The sequence below is a fragment of the Andrena cerasifolii genome, chromosome 1 (genome assembly GCF_050908995.1).
Source record: "Andrena cerasifolii isolate SP2316 chromosome 1, iyAndCera1_principal, whole genome shotgun sequence".
NCBI lineage: Eukaryota > Metazoa > Arthropoda > Insecta > Hymenoptera > Andrenidae > Andrena > Andrena cerasifolii.
Genome location: NC_135118.1, coordinates 23,404,806 through 23,422,652, shown reverse-complemented (window position 1 = coordinate 23,422,652; position 17,847 = coordinate 23,404,806). Strand labels below are relative to the sequence as shown.

Below are 17,847 nucleotides of genomic sequence, written 5' to 3'. Positions count from 1 at the left end.
GTGCAGGGGTATTTCGATGCAAAAAAAAAAACGCCAACCTTCAGGTTGGCATTGTGCTCGCCACTCATAATGGACCAGTGGCACCGATCTTATGTAAATCGTCGCTCTGATCAAAGACGTGCCAGTTTCCTTCCTCCTCCTCTTCGCTTTTCCTCACCGACCCTTTGATATATTCCACTGACTCGATGCACCGACGATAACTCGGACTTCTCCACTTATTTTCCCTTTATTACTGGGAAGAAGTGTAATTGATCTGTTCGAGGGTCATTTCATTCCGCCCTCGCGAGAAAAGGCGAGCTTTTACGAACGCTGAAACGAGGTTCACGTTCGAGTACCGCGCAAAGGTTGAAAGGGAACGAGGACTAACGAGCCGTTTCGAAGGTGGATATTTTCATAGAAACGTTTATTGTATTTCATTGAATGTTTCGTACATTTTAGGAAGAGGATAATGAGGGGTATTTAGTAGTGGTGGCGTTTAATGCGTCTCCTCATCTTGGTACGTCAAGCGGACGTCCACTTCTCCTAGACGTTGACGAAGTTCGTCCAGCACCCCCAACTGGATCTGATCGACGTCTTCAGGGGGACAGTATTCGTCCTCGCTGGATCTGTAAAGACAGAAAATCCATCTGAATCACACTTTCCTACAACGAAACTCTTTATTGATTAATAGTAACTATAGCAACTCTCAGATACAGGGTTAAAATAAAAATGTTCAAGAATTTCAGAGCACTTCTGTTTACGAAAATACTGCACACTCTCGAATTTCTTAAATCTTACAAGGAAACGTTCCCAAATTGAAAATTCTGATTTTAATGAAACTTCGTGCAAATGTAGAGCATATTGGATTATGCAAGGAGCATAAGTGAAATCAGCCCTTAAAGTACTCACGTTTTTTTTTAAATATAACTTTGTAAAGGTGCTAGATACGACAAAAGTGCATATATAAGAATTGTTCAGTGTCTAAAAAAGCTGCCGGTTCGTTAAAAAAAAACACAAAAAGATGTGATAACTTTAAGGGATGATTTCACCCCTTCGGAGTGGATTTTCGTAGGAAAAAACTTGCTCCTTCCATACTCTAATATGCTGTACATTCACGTAAAGTTTCATTAAAGACAGAATTTTCGAGACGAGAACGTTTCCTTGTTAGTAGAATTATCCTTCAAACTATTTAACAAAACAACCTGGGCTGCTTCGTAATAGAAATGCATTCGAACTATTAAGTGGATTGTTGCACTACAATCCAACGAAGAACGTGGCAAGAATCTAAGTCAACAGTCTGTAGCAAATCCTATGAGGTTCCGACCAGGGTTGATCCAACTTCTACTGCGGCGAGCAGCCTCTTTTCCCTCGCTATTCTTGCTTTCACTTTTTGTTTCTGTTTAATCGCCGTCTGGCAAACTGCTACAGAACCTCGGTGCCGTCCAGAGGCGACATCCGGCGGCGTTTTCGCGTCTTCCCCGGAAGTCAGGAGTCCTCGGGCTGGAGGGGGATGGAACGCGGGTGGTTAGGGGAAGTGGGCCGAGTGGGATGAAATCGATTTTTTTTCTGCCACCGCCGGAAGTCTGAGCGCCGCTTCCATAATTTCATCACGAGATGGCGCCAAATCAACCGTTTACAGCTGATGTTATTATTTTCGCTCGCGGTCCAGACGCGCAATTTCATTATTAGACAATCCTGCGAGAGGCTTCAGAGCCTCGAACGTCCTAGTCCCGCTGTAATTTTAATTTCTCTCCCTTCGGTAAATAACGTAGAATATTAATTACGACAGTAGGACGTGTATCGTTGCATAATACACGATTTCATTTTACAGCAAGAAAAATGAGGAAAAGTTCGAATGAAGTATTCTTCTAATTTAGATAAATGGGACAGCATTTACTATTGCGGTAGGCAAATTTGTCCAAGGAATAGATAGAACTTCTTGGATACAGAATCCAATTCTAGAGGTATGCTTGAATTTATACAGATATAGGTATGGGCATAGTATAACACTAAATAAAATAGTAAACATTAGAGTACAGGATTGATAAGAAATGTTACATTTTATGAAAAAACCTAGAGCATTTCTAATGAATCTATCCTAATGATTCCACAAAGATGCATGCACATACCCCATTGGAAACGTTTCGTCGCCACGATATTGCGAGCATCGTCGTATTCGACAATGCGTATCCCATAAATAACAATTTCCCGTCGCATAGCCATGTTTATTACAAGCTGGCGAGACTGAGAAACGGATTACCGTGTCTCGCCTTAATCATTCGGCCAACTAGAGCGTAGAACGGTGATAAAGGAATAATTAGCATCTGTCGCGGGACATCGAAGACAGAGACATCTGACAACGAGCGGCGAAAGGTCGGGGTATGATTTTGTGCATCCCTTACGAGGCCACCCCTTGCCCACATGGAAGGTGGGGCTTGATGGTACCACGAACGTCCACGAACCCACCCCTCGCCCAGCCCAACCCCATGCCTCCCCTACGGTCCTCCCTTTTTCTCTATTTCCCAGCCCTCCCAGCATCTTCTTCCACGCCATCTGTGACCCCGGCGTTGTGTACTTTCGAATACAGACGTGCAGAGCTGGAATTCAATTTGACGCCCCTTAAAAAACACGTCTCGCGGTCGGACTTTTATCGTGGACCATTCTGATGCTCCCTTGAAATGGACGTCGTGCCTAATTCTGGCAACAGACACGATCACCTCTCTAGCTTCCACTTCGACCTGAAAAATTCTGCCTCCATTTTGTACCAACACTTTCGTCCTTTATGATACCTTTTAGGATGCGATGATAATATTATATTATTGCCTTACAGAAGATTTGAGCACAGTGTAATCTAATTACAAATTACCAATTACGATTAAAATGTAATTGTGTGATCGATTGCGCAATTACATTTTAATGAATGAGAAAGAAAATAACGTGTAATCGATTACACAATTACATTTTAATCGCAATTTGTAATTTGTAATTAGATTACAGTCTGCCCAACTCTGCCTTACAGGCGTTAACTTTTTAAGTATTTTTACTTTTAAGCCTTTGATAGTATAAGAATTCGGTTCGTTTAGAGGACATCGTGTCGATTTCCTGCACCACGCGACACTTCAAATGCAAGTGAAATTAAGTCGATACTTTCTTCGTTCTCTTAGCATAATAATCATCCTCGCATTATTTCTCCTCACCTTGCGATCGTTACGATCGTTGGCAGAGCAGGTAGAGCAGTCAGGAACGATCTAAAGGTGCCAGTGATCAAACGATCGAGATCGTTCTGTTTGGTAACGTGGTCCGGCAAGTCGGTGTCGTCTCTGGTGCACCCCGCATCGTGCACAAGCTTCCAGTCGACATCCGACTGCTTATAAACGCTGGTCACTTCTCGATAAATCAGTTGCACTGCCTCGTACCTGAAAACAATACCCAACACGTTCATAATGCATAGCGAAACTTATTACAATGCCAATGAACGCATCAAAATAAATATCACCCAGTTTGTCGCGCAGCGAAGACTTTATTCATAAAATATTCATACGAGCTATGAAAAATAGAGAATCTACCAGCAAGATTCTGCGAGGATCTTGAAGGATGCAAATTCTAGAACATCGCGCTAGGATAGGCCGTAAATTTCTTTAACGCGTCGTAAATAATGAAGGCAAACAAGGAAAGGGAAAATGAAAGGAGAGGGAAAGGCCCAGCAATGGAAAGTTTATAATGCCTGGACGATAACACGTGGCTGCAAAAGTTGAGGCATTTCCTGAAGGCACGCGACGAAAGTTAACACGGCCACGGGACCAGTTCCGGGTGGTCGTAATTTGTACTCCACCACCACCCTCATCTCCCTCCTTCGCTATCTCTTTTTCTCTAACTCTTTTATACCTCGCCCGTTCGCCCCTGCTGCCCGCCCTTATCTGATCGCAAGTTTTCCTCGTTTTCTGCAGCTGCAATTCGTCCTGCACCGCGAGACTGTACGCTTTCGTTATCAGGGCTACCGAGATCCTAGCCGAAGATTAACGGCATCTATGTTAGCGGATTACAATTCGCTGGCGAAGTCGCGCTTTGAATAATTTCACGAACGTTGCCGATTACTATTATAACCACGCCTTAAAAGTTTGGGGACTTAATTCGAAGACGGTGTCCATCGAATTTCCCTTCTTCTGAGGGATTCGATATATGGTCGCGCGATAGCTGGATATAGGTAAGTTTGCTGTTTAATTATTTCCTTACTCGCGAGAATAATTAATTTTCGCATTCTTGCGGATCCTCGAGTCCATACCGAAAGCTTCGACTTCGTGAACGTTGCCACGCAGAATCCATCTTTGGTCACCAGAAGGCTATGGTACCCCAGAAGTGGAGTAGTTCTGGGAATAAGAGGGGAGTCCACGAAGTGCGATAAAATCAGTCCCATGAAATTTGGGCCGCTGGTGCCGGCCAGCAGATCGAAACGTTAAACAATTACGGTTACAGGGACGATCGACAAGACGAGGATAATTGGCGCCGGAGTCTTTCTTGGGAGGACCAGCTGCGTGTCTAGAAGCGATGCAGCCCGTTTGCTAACGCGCTAACTGTTCAGGAGAGAAGACCATCGCCGGCTCTCGCCCACTTTTTCCTCGCTGAATATTAATTATTCTCTCGGAGGGTACACCTGCCCTCACCCCCGGGGCCGGACACGACCAATACATACCCACGTACATGTATCACGGCTCATGATTCTCGCCGCAGATTATCCTAACAGTTGTGTAACGAAGTCGGTAACGATCGGTCTCTCGAGGATACGAAACCAGTTTCCGTGCGTTCTAACACGACCTACTACCCTTAAAAAAATACACAGAGGATCACGTCGAATATACGTTTTCCTCGGTGGAATGTCTGTACCTCTTTTGGGACTTGCTTCGATCCTTTTCGTGCCTAGCGCACGGTGAAGACCTGCGCGGGAACTTCGGTAACCCGAAGTTTAGATTTTTTCTTTTAAACTCTGCAGGTTTTTACGGGACCTCGAAAGTCACCTCGTCATTAAGAAAAATATTGTCCATTGAATAGCTATTTTGGTCTGGATCAAGCAGTTCCTCAACTTGCATTTTATATTTATTGTTTGAAATTTACTTATTGCACGGAAAGATAAGGTACCCTTAGAATAGGCACTCTATACTGAGCAGCCGTGTAAATTAGCGTGACCATAAGAGCTTTCCTTTCACAAAATAACAGATTCGACGGTAAAACACACTATCCCTGTGTCCTCCGTCCCTAAAGCTGAAGAAAAGTACACATTTACTCAAGAATTCTTCCCAAGCATCCTCAACACGGGCAAAATAAAATATGCAACACGTTCGATGAATATTCTAAAATCGCTGAGGGTATCGATTACGTTCGTAGCAGCCCGTGGAATTCTACCACGAGAAAGAGAGAGAGGAGAGAGGGAGACGGTGAGAGGAGAAGGAACGAAGGGCCCCTCGCGTATCCGGATACACGTTTCTGTCCTGTCAGTCGTATGTCAACCCTCGTTGTTTTTTTGCCGCGCTCTTAATAATTGATCATCTGATTACGATACATTATACCCCCCTTTTTCTACATTGGCGCACCGTCAGAGGGCATTATTCGTGCACCGAGGGAAACAGAGTGAACGGGCGAAACAGAGAGGGAAAGTTTTTCTTCCGTCGCCGGCCGAGGGACGGCCATTTGCATATAGGCCCCCTTATCGACAAATACACCGGGGTCGCCCCTCGTAATGAGGGCCCCCACCCCTCGCCCTTCCATCCCTCTTTCCTTTATTTTTTTAACGTGGACCGCCATTGTCCGTTAACTCATTCGACGTGGCAGCGTGGACCAGCTTCGTATCTCCCTTCCTTCCTCGTTATCCACTTCATCGTTCTCTCCCTGCCTCTTTGTCTTTCCTATCGGCTCACCCTACGATCCCTCTCTCGCTATCTCTATTTCTCTGCTCCTCTCCGCCGAACGTATACACGACCATTGCAGGCTGAACAGCGTTAAAGGAAGGAAAAAAAAAAGTGTGACGGGGAAAATAACAAAACCGGTTGCACGTCGAAAAATATGAATCATAGAGATAGAGCTGGAAGCGTGAAAGCGTTGGAGAGATGCTACCGTGACATCTGCTTTTCGAGATAACTATATACACCTATATATATATATTTTCGAGATAACTATACACACACACACATATATATATATAAAGATGAAACGAAGAGGGGGACGATAGCTGATGGAGCTCTTCCGCTGTTGCGCACTGTTACACCGCGAGATGCATGGGAATAATTCACCCTGATCGTTGGCTTCACCTGAAAAGTCTAACGACTATATATTTTCTTTCAGATAGTACCCTAGTTTATACGTCTCTGCAATTTGTTCCCCATCTGATCTACGAACAATGTAGATTCGAGTATTCCTACCTTTCGCCATGCCGAACCTGCAATGGAATATCTGATCAGCACTCAATGAACGCACAAAGTGTTCCTCAGAATTACCTACTTCGGAAATTTACGGGGCTTCTTAGATTTCTTTATATCTCTTCTTTGATTCGCCAGTGTTTTTCTATTTTATTGTCGTCTCCGTTAAATTCGAACAGCTTTCTTGTGAATTTCAACCACCGAACGCGATATGAGCGAACAATACCCGCCTGAGAAGGTACACAAGAACGCATGTACGTTACGCTTTTTTGTTTCACCTTCCGGAGCGGAAATATTCAAAGCACGACGCGATACTGAACCGCGCGGATGAACAAACACCGCTGACGAGAAGGCCCGTCCCGAGCCATTGTTTAGAAGTCCTGCATAACAAATGTATCGGTTCCTTCGGGCTCCGTTCGCTGCATAGCTAAGCAAACTTTCTGGGGAGATGTGCTTGTCGAGTATGTTAGGACAATAACCGTGATATCGAGTTACCAGTTTTTAATGGATGTGGATCTAGCCGCGATCACGCGTGTGATCGGGGGTAAAAGCTCGCCGTGGGTATCCGAGGCGCGTGTACGTTGTGCACGACGGTCGGCTTTGTAATTATAATATCCGTATGGAAATTAAGTGGCTCGCAGATCGCGAGGAGTTTACGGATGTAATGGAAAGCTATGAAAATTCGAAATGTGTGACGAATTTTGTATGTAATATAATTGTGGTCAAAGAATTTGAAATGCAACGTAATTAAACTTATTCAGATGTTTTAAGTGTCTGTTGGAAAACGTTGGAAATTTCTATTCTGAAATTTGATAAGCGTTCGTTAATTTAGAAAGTCTCGTCAACTGGATTACGACACATTACCCTAAACTCTGAATTAGCATCGTGATTCTTAATAGCACGATCATTTTCGAGTTAATCTCCGGGTTGTAGTAGTCCTCCGAAATTAAGTGAGATACTTGAGCAGATTACTCCCCCAGCAATCTCCTGCTACTATCGTCCTTATTATATTAATCACAGTGATTTTCGTGGAATGTCAGGTAATTATCACCATTCTAGACGCGGTTTAGCACAGAATGAGTATAGAAACCCTTTACTCTGTCTTTTTCCTATATTGAAACACGTTTTCGGTTTTAATTCGATAGAAATTTTTTTTGCAACAAAAGCTCAACCATAGTACCCGTGATTTTTTATATTTGAGACTTTCTAAAAAAAAAACCTTTAACGATCTTCTAATACTGAAGCCACTTTCCATACTTCCTTTATTAGTTTATATAAATGTCTATCCATTACCAATTCATTAATTTCCAATTGCTTGGCAGAGGTTCGCAATATGTTTGAGACAAAAAAGTCGAGGGATTGAAAATTGTACAGAAGGGAACCTGTGTCCGTCGCTTTGTCAACGATCTCTTTAATTCCCAGGATGGTGCATCAAAGCGCAACCTGCGTGTCCCACAGTGCAGCTGAATGCATCGTGTATCGACAATAGTGCCGATGGTTCGATGGGGATGAATATCTATTGATTGACGAAGCCACCCCTCAGAATCGCCTCGATATACAGGCGTATACCTGCCGCAACCCCAAATATGTTCGCGCTACCTGCGACTATGCAGCAAATTATCCTGTTTTCAGTGCCACGTGCCACGAGTCAGGTACATACATCCTACGATATCGGCTACGGATCGCTGTCCTTTTTCATTTTAACACTCCACATCGACGATCATTGTGCACCGATTGTCAGAAGGTATCCGTACAATTCATCAAACGGAGAGAAATCATAAATCATATATAGAACACGTGAAAATCGATGGAGAACCTGTTATGAGAATCTAAGTAGTGCTACAGAGTAGAAGATTAATACAGGTACATAATCGAAGAGTCTTCGCAGAAAACGCTGTAAGTGCCAGAAATTAAATTCTATACTATAGTACTACTATTAGCACGTAGAACATTTTCCGATAAAAATTTATTTTTTTCCATTTTGACAGTTACAGTGTTTTCTACTCTTCAATTAACAATAGTCGAATATTTCAAAAACATTTAGCTATTCAATTATTACTTAGAGGTTTAAAATACTTTGAGGCTGACACGTTTTGTTTTTTTTTTTAATATAGAACGCAATAGTTATCCGAGCAAGCATAGTATTTATTCAATGGCTGCCTTCTTTTGCGCAAATTCATAGTTAATTAATCGAAATTCCCTTCTTTCCATCGGCACCCGTTGAACATTTCAATCCAGCAACGGAATTCGCAGCGACCCCTTGGCGTAAAATTAATTAATTAACGGTCGATCCGGCGACAACTGCGAATGCGTGCCGTGCAAAATCGTCGTACGAACGTTCTCCCTCTATAGAAGAGGAAGGAAGAGGGTGAGTGCAGAATAGGGAGGCTGATTTTAAACCTCTGCGTGTCCCGCTGAGCGAAAATTTGCATACGCGTCCGGGACTTAATTAGGTTACGCCTAGAAAACGGGTTGAAGTTCACACACTTCATTAGAAATTCCAAAGGGCCGTTCCGTTTTGATGTATGCGCATTTCTCCTTGTTTCTTTCCGTACTCCTGCCTCGCCCTTCGTTTCTTCGCCGCGTTTCGCCATTTCCTTTGCCCCGATAATTGAATGCGGAAAGTTGCTCTGGCGTTAAAGATTTATTCCCGTCTTCACTGTTCCACTGACGTTCCTTTTCATCCTCGAAATGGATCATAAACAGCCCTTCGTTCCCGTGAATTCTGATTTAAGGGGTTGAAACGATCGCTGCTCCAGATTCATTAATAAGTCAAAGACACCCATTGATTATAGGTTCTCTATTATTAACAATGCTCGAAGCTGACAATGATTTTCTCAAATTAGAATTCTGTCTTATATAATATAATAAATATATTTATTTTACGGGACAAGCCCATTACAACAAGTATGTGCAGTACAGTAATTTGCACAAACAATATAGGAACAAACACCGTGTTCGAATCAGCAAAAAAAAACAAGTAAAAATATATTTATAAGGAGTATAAAGAGTTCGGCGTGCTGGTCAGGCGTAGGTCTGGAGTGTAGGTCTGGGTTACTCTAAATAACGCCATCAAGAACCAAGGCTTTCTGACCGTTCTGCTTAAAACTAGAGAGGGAATCGGCAAAAAAATAATTTTTCCCTGATACCTGTTCGCGAGATCGCATATTCTGTGTAGGAATATTGTTGAAAAGGAATATCTAGAAACCGTTAAATGAAAATGAGTCTTGGGTACCAGTGGAGCTTTTCAATTACAGCCTAAGTCTCGCGAAGCGTTCCCTCCTTAATTATTAAAGACCATAATAACCAGACTATTGCCGATAAATAATTCGAGATACCATCGATATAACTATTCCGCCAGTATCGTCGTCCCAAGATTTACATAACCACCGAGCAAGGGTATTTAAGAAGAAAAAGCACGAGTAACACGATACGCTCGCGATGCACGTCGTCGCTATTATTGCTCGCATTTGCATAAAGCCAGCCCCTGCTAATTATAAATTTCATGCGGCATCCGTGCAAGGGTGCGCGTCTTCGCGATCCTGGCGTGCCTTAAATCAGGACCTTATGTAAATGCGATATCCTGTGCAGCAGGCATCAGCTGTCTTAGCCTATTCCGAGGCACGATCGCGCGGTACGCAAGGCAGATCGATCCCGCGGCAGTTCCGAGGGAGCAATCCCACGCTCTTCGAACCAGCCGGTTACCATCGACGCGGGGACGGGACTCTGTCCGTTCTCGGCGTCTTAATTGCGAGCGCGATCGACAATTTGCGCGGTGGCTGCTTAACGAACTTTCCCTTTGTCACTCGCCTCCATCGATCGCGAGAGAATGCCGCGTCTCGGGGAGGGCGCAGGCGGGGCAGCTCTGATAGTAATAATTTTTTTTAAGAACTCTCGACTCCCAGCCCCGTCCGTCCCCTGCCGCGCATTTCCGCGGTCTTGATTCGTACAAATTGTAATTTAACTGTGGCAAGGAAGAAAGAAAGCTCGCCAGACGGATGGAGGAGGGCCGGCTCGGTCGTTCTGCTCCTCGAGGAGGATTTTATAGAGAGACGTAATCCCGAGGAAGTGGGTGGCGCGCGGGCTCGTTTAATAACGTAATTAGCCCGAAGGATCTGGAATTTCTGCGGCGGATCGGGAATAAATTAATGCAATTATCCTTGATCGAGGGCGGCCGCGACTGGACGAAAGGGGTTGGAGGCCGACTCCAACTTTCCTCCGCCGACCCTTCCCCCCCTTCAACCTCCGGGCTCTCTCGTGACACGACCGAGAACGATTTGGTCTTTCCTGTACTCATTGTCGGCCCTCCGTCTCTCGAGCTCGTTCCACGAGTTTTTTAACTGTCGAAAACGACCTCTGGTTTCGGTCCACGACGGCGGAACGCTTATTAACATCTCATCGATTCGACTCGCCCAATTAACTCGCTTCTCTCTCGTTTTCCCTTCTTCTTTTTTATTGCACGCTCCTAGCCCGAGAGCTGCGTCCGCCAAGTCGCTTTTTAAAACGAATGCTCCACGGAGCCGGGCGCCCCGCGGGTGCTTTCTTTAGTATGCTAAATACCCCGCCGCTCGGCCTCCGGGGAAAAATTTAAGTCCCTACACGCCTGACCACCGATTAGTAGCCACCTTTTCCTTCTCGCTCTTTTCCCTCTCGTTTCCACGGGAAAGCTGCGTTACGGGCAATTATTCAGTTAACGGCACGTAAACGTAATCGCGTAACCCGGATCGCTTTTGCGTGCGCGAGACTTTCGTGGCAAGTCTTTGGTAGCGTCGATATTATGCAGAACGCTGTACTCGTTTTGGGTCTGGTCCCGTTGCTTGGTGCTTTGGATATGTGCACGCTTTGGGAATATGTAATGTAAAATTCTGATCGTACGATGACGACTCTTGTTGCAATGATTCCCCCTTAAGTTAAGTATCAGAGATTAAGATAATGATACGGGTATGCGGTAGTAATTCTCCCGGACTTCATTTTCTCGACACGTCCAGCTGGAATAATCACGTAGGTATTCAGTTACGTGGACGTAAGGTAAATGTCCCAATACCTGGATATTTAAGGTACGGCGGAGACGCGATTGAGAATTTTGCAGTTATACAAGTCGACTTATATAAAAACGATTTTGCAATTACATGGGGCACTGTGTGTACTTTATGATTTAAAAAAAAACAACATGTTATTCAATTGAATGATTTTGTAAAATATTGAAAATTCATAGTCCTTACGATGGCCCAATACCTGGACAGCTTAAGTAGTATGCTGGGGCCCTACGCTGGATGCGAATATAAAAAGATATACGACCGCCATTATTAAAGATATTCCGTGACGTTTATTTCCACGAGTCGGTCCACCCTCGACATTGATCCGAATATAGAACTCTGGGTCTCTCTCGCGTTAGATCACCGGCTGGCGACGTGATCTCGCACGAATTAACGGGCCCGCATATGAGAAACGATGCTCGCACGCACATCCGTGCCGTGTCACGGATGGAGAAAGAGAAAGAAAAATAACGAGAAGGTAGTAGGGAGGGATGCTCGTATAATTCGTACGGAAGGGGCGCGTCTTCCGTTCTTCTTTCGAGGACATTGTATTACGCTTAGATTCTCAGGCAGGGGCGTGCGCGGGTATGCAAATGTATTAACAAGGACGCAGGGATGTACCCCAGTTTCGGTTGCACCCAATAGATCTAACAGAATTCGAAAAAAAATTGTGTCATTCGTCGGTGAATTTAACTTCTTGATAATCGATCCACTGTGCATAAAGTCGATGTAACGTTGTTACTTGAGATTTTAATTTTCGCGTGAAGGTGCAAACCCACGATGAGACAGAAATATCGTGTGTCAAGTGAGACTTTAATCTCACCAGACAGTTATTTATTTCATTATTTTATTATTATTTTTTTAATTATTTTGTCATTAGTTTCATGAAATTAGATTCTTGTGAAGCAAGATTCAGGATGTATTTTCAAAAATATCTCTCGCGACTATTTCCATTAGTTACATTTAGCTATTACCAAGATTTTGTTTCATGATATAAATCTCATGTTAAATCTCATCGTGGATTCGCACCTTAAGGGTGATACTATTGCGAGGGTTCTTGCAAATATTGATAAACCACGAAGGAAGCAGACGTAAAATATGTATCACCGGAACCATAAACTGCACGATTTAGTAAGAAATTTACTCTACTTTGGAAAAGTAACGACGCGAGGAATCTTTCTGGATTTTACGGATTGTCTTACTGTTCGCGCCGATGCGCAGCAGTGTGCAGAAGTGACGGTAATATCCAGCAGATGCGCCACCGAATTACGCCCCTGGGAGAGAAGGAGCCCCGAAGGTAGCCGCGCAAAGGGCCCATTACGCGAACCGGCCCCGGAACAAGAAAAAACGACACATTGTGATGCGACGTATGCGCGAAGGGTCGCACCGTGGGACTAGAACAAAGGGCCGCGATAAAAACTGGGCATGAATCCGGGGGCCCGGGCAGCGGAGAAGGAGGAGGAGGAGGAGGAAGGGGAAAGGGGGGCCAGTGGGGGCCCCGTGCTTTGAAACCTGCTCCAATACTTTCAGTCATCCGCGCGTATTCGAGCTCGCGTTTCCGCTCGTTTCTTCGCTTCTCCGTGCACCCTTTGTTCTGCACTCCGTTCGCCACGTTCCTCGCGATCGTCCCACACGATAACGAATTCGCCTCTGCATCGATCGCCGCGACTCACGCGATGTTTTGTTGCTCCGTCGCGCGTCCTTTTGCCTGCTCTCGAGGGACTCGCGAATGAAGCCGGTGGCGCAGTCGACGCTGCTGCGGGTTACTCCACTTTCGGCGTGAAATGAAGTGGAGACGACTCACGAGTGTATAGGAAGGAATTAAAAGCTACGACGGCACTTTTAGTTTCAAGATTCGAAGGGTAGGAAATTACGCAGGATGTCTTAGATAAAGTTACTGTCTTTGAGGGACGTCGCCTTGAACTGAAGTGAGGAACATCCTGTAAAGATAGTGCCTAGAATGGCGGTGTGTAACGTAATTTCAGCTGCTACGTTCACGAGATGCAATTCAATATTTATTTTGCTGCTTCTGTACCTCAAAAATCATTTCCACGTTTCGCGAAACGAATGCACCTACTGTAGCTTGAAGCTGAATATCAAATATTCATTGAACATCGAAAAAGACATTGGTGAAATGAGAATTCAAATGTCGATCCCACACGTGCACCGAATCAACTGTACGTACGTGCTGAGCACGTGGTACTTCGTATTTAAGTTCCTTAGGCGAGTGACAGGAAGCATGCGCGTACAAAAGACTTTTTGCACGCCACGGGGACGTCCACGTGGTCCATAGTGATCCACAAGGGCACGAACCGGAAAGGAAGCAAGATCCGTGGGATCCTGAGAATCGAGAACCGGAATGATCTTATCCCCTCTCGTTAGATTTGCACGCGTCTGGCCCAATCGTAGTTCCACCTTGGGCCCGAAGCGACCAGTTTATCTGCAACCCGCGCTCGGTTCAGCTGCCCCTTGCTAACCGTTGCCTAATCGAGGAATACCCGACTTTTACGAGAGTGATAATCCCCTCGATAATTAGAGTGGCTCGGAGACATCACCGAGGGATCGAGCTTGTGAAGTAACAGAGTGCGAAAGTATTATGGAGTTTCAATTTGATCGATATCGGTGGTTGTAACTGGAAGCATTCAACGTGTTTGTTGTTTACTGGGGGTGTCTCGTAAAGATGGCCGCTGTTACGTCGATGGTCGTGCTACGGGGGATGTGGAGCATTAGGGCAGTTCGAGATACGCACCCCTGTTTGTGGGACGCGGTCCGTCAGAGGGTGGTCAGGCTTTCCAAGATGGTCGAGTCAGGGGGAAGTTTATGTCTTAGAGTGAAATGAATTCTGACACGTCGTTTAGGGGAATGCATTGTATAATAAACGCACTGCTTCGTTACGTGTGTATCTGGGGAAAATTGATTCTTCTGTTCGAGTTTATTCGTTGGGAAATACGGAGCAAAATTAGCGTGGCATTTTCTGCATCAATATTATACGTAAAGTTTTGACAGGCGCCGGGGAAAGGTTCCATTAAATTTATTAATACATAAAACAACGTGTACTAATAACTGTACAATGAATGATAGCGCGTAAGTCTGTGAAACGGAGTTAACACACTCGTTAATTGCTTCGAAATGATTGTATCGATCAACGAAACAATCAACTGGCTGGTCTTAATAATACGTGTATACTGGCTGTTACGTAGATAACAAGCGTTCTCGCACCGAGGCATAAACCCAACGTCGATATTAAATACGCGGGTTTCGCGGGAGGAGCGAGTCTACCTGGTTAGCCAGGGCTTTCATCCCCCGCGATATAGGGAGCACGTCTCGACAGAAAGAAGGGAAAAAGTGGGAGCGGAGGTAGAGGAGGAGAGAATGAGAGAGAAAGCATAGCCGCGTATGGATTTGCTTGGAGCCGTTTCAAGGGTGAGGTTAGACCAGGGCGGTTTGAAAATGATGAAAAAGCTTCTTGCGTCACTGTCAGCCTCTGTCGCCCATCCCTTTCACCCTCTCCCACCCTCGTCACCTACAGAAGATCCTGCACCCTCGCCCCACCCCTATCCATCTTAATATTATTATTTCATTCCGCGAGCCCGTTTTTTAGAGCCACTCCGCTTCCCTCTTCCTTCTCCGCTTGCCTTCCTCCTTTCACTCTCTCTCTCTCTCTCTCTCTCTCTCTCTCTCTCTCTCTCTCTCTCTTTTCCCTCGATCTAATCGTACGAGTACGAGGTCCAACCTCCGTTCCGTTCACGGTGAAAACCACCTACCGCCCTTACTCATCCCTAGAACCGATCCACCCCCGTCAGGGGACACCCTCCACCTTCCGGAGCACCATCACTTACGGATCAATAGGGTATGGAAGATAAACGCACCTAGAGGGGATCCAGAGGGGCTGTCGGTGGGAAGGGGGAGGAGAAAGAGGGAACGCAAATGGTTGCTGATTCCCCGTCTCTGGTCAACAAGCTGCAAGAATTGTCTCCGCTGTTGTTGTTGTTGTCGACGCCGTCGTGGCTTGCGATTTCCAGGCTCACCAGCCGTGGGTACAGTGTTGTATCCGTCGCCCCAGGGTGTTTCTTGGGCACCTAAAATTATGGGAACTTCTTTCCCTCATCACCTGTATCTCATTCTTCTTACACGTACAGATTTCGAAATCCGTGTTCGCTCTCTACGTCTCCTAAGGCTTCACCGACTTACATCAGCGTTTTTCAAAAGCTCGTACCATTTGGGGTGTCCAGATAGGGTAAAAGGACCTCGGACGTAAATGTATGGCTCCTCTGTTCTGGTGACGTTCTTCGTCTATCGTCCATTATAAAAGAATTAGACGTTGACTTAATGATTCCAGGGTGCAGCCGCGTGGCAAAGTTCCTCCTGAATATTCACCAGCATGGATACAAAAAAGAAATTGGAGCAGGCTTTCGCATCTGCGAGTATCGATATTCCCTCGGTCTCGTCGAAGAAGACCAATCTCCGTATCAAGATGAGCCCCCCTAATATATATTTGGGGGCGAATCTCGCGGCGCTATCGCGAGTATCTTGCATAGAAACGAAGGGTCGGGTGGTGGGCGGGAGGAGGGACCTTATTCAACGTCATTTCTTTTATCGATGAACGGGATGGAGGGCCGAGTTCTCTCTCCACGAAGAAGGAAATCGTTAGGAGAGCGACATGCAAATTCGTTCGAAAGTTTCGCCCACCTCTGGGCTCTAGCACCCTCTGGGCAAGAAAACCGGGACAAGGGAGGGCCCTCGAAGGAGACGGGGGCAGGGCACACGCCAGGGAAGACGCTGGAGGAACAAGAGGAGGACGAAGAAGGGAGGAAGGTGGTAGCGAGTGTTTTCTGTTCCTGGCTGCCAGCGATTTATGCGCCCGAAATCGCATCGCCCCTGGAAATGAAACGTCGCGGCCGAGCGGGGCAGGACGGAGGGAAGAATGGCGATTGTACGCGTGGGGGGGGGGGGGGGACGGGTGATCTACGCGAGACGTTTTCGCGCGACCTCCTTGTACCAAGAAAAATTGGAGATATGGCTGGGATCCCTCCCTGGGGAGGCTCGAGCCTTGCCACTCGAGTGCCTCGCTTTCCTACTGTAAGTGAAGATCAAAGAAGGAACTTCTTGCCGAGTCGAACAGCGCCGATACTCCTCCGCGTGTCTTTCGATATCGAAAGTCATCGCGGTAGTGAATGCTGGGCGCCTTCAAACATGGTGCTCGCACGTTTGCGTATGAGCTACTCCACGTCAAAACGATTAGGTGAAAAATTTAGTTTCACCGATTCTCTTAAAAATTACAGCATTTGTCGATAACCTTGCAAAAACAAAGTATACTGAATTCAACGGCCTATGTCAAATAGTTTTCGAAATATTTAATGTTACAGTTTTGAAAATTCAAACAAAATCGGCTGACGCGTCATCACTTACACTGTAATATCTCCGTCATTTTTACTGTTAAGTTCATTAACAATAAGCAAAATATTCTATATATGGTTTGAGAAAGTATTCATTCAGCTTTAAAATGAACCCAAGACGGTGGCATTATCTTTAAAAATGACCGAGATATTACAGTTTAAGTGGTGACGCGTCAGCCGATTTTGTTTGAATTTTCGAAACATTAACATTAAATATTTCAAAAACTATTTGGCATAGGCCGTTGAAATTCAGTATACTTTGTTTTTGCAAGGTTATCGACAAATGCTCTAATTTTGAAGAGAATCGGTGAAACTAAATTTTTCACTTATTCGTTTTGACTCGTATGTTGGCGTAAAGTCTTGAGGAGGGTGCTTGTCTGTTAGATGGGCAGTTTCTTTTTGTCGATAACGTGATACCACCTCGGTGATTACCGGTTACAAGTTATTTGTCAACACTGGCCTATTAGGTTGATGAATGCTTTTACTTTTTAGTTTAGTTCCTCTGGAGTAAGGTTCTCCGATATTTTGGCGGTATATAGGCGGTGCTTGAGGTGCAGGAGTTAAATACAAGTGGGTAACAGAATTCAAGAGGAACGAGAGATTTTAATAGTATTAATCGTTCCTGAGGTGTTCAATCTTCTTTTAGGTATTTCAACTTTTTTGTCTCTATTCATGAAGTCCCTTAGTTACTGCTGGTTCTGCCTGTAGTTTTGAAACGCACAGTATATTCCCGAGTCTAGGACACGATTGGTTTCTCGAGGTCGACTCAAAGTCCTGCTCGACTGTTCCTCTAGCAGCGCAGTGAAGATCAAAGAAGCGAGATCCCTTTGTCTTGCGCCAAGGATTTCCAAGGTATACTTCGGGGGCCGAGGGATATTAAAATCTGTGGAATTAAATTTTTAGTATCCAAATTTCCATTCAGAAGCGTAGCATTCGCAAATTACGGCGTTTGTATCCCATTCCTCGGTGTCTAGCCCCTTGTTGTTCGCTTTGCACCTTCGTTATTCGACCATCACCGTAAAACCCGAG

The 17,847-nt window shown here is 45.2% G+C and overlaps 1 protein-coding gene across 3 annotated transcripts in view; it reads right to left on the bottom strand.

Moving 5' to 3' along the window:
* Positions 1–384: 384 nt before the first annotated feature.
* The window catches only part of LOC143370484 (UPF0489 protein C5orf22 homolog), a 683,248-nt gene continuing 665,785 nt past the window's right edge, over positions 385–17,847 (bottom strand). For all 3 annotated transcript variants that reach the window (XM_076815684.1, XM_076815674.1, XM_076815694.1), the window contains exons 5-6: positions 3,177–3,395; positions 385–605 (exon numbers count right to left, since the gene is read on the bottom strand). In XM_076815684.1, the coding sequence (XP_076671799.1) occupies positions 476–605; positions 3,177–3,395 (349 nt within the window). In that variant the 3' untranslated portion in view covers positions 385–475. The remainder of the gene's footprint in view (positions 606–3,176; positions 3,396–17,847) is intronic.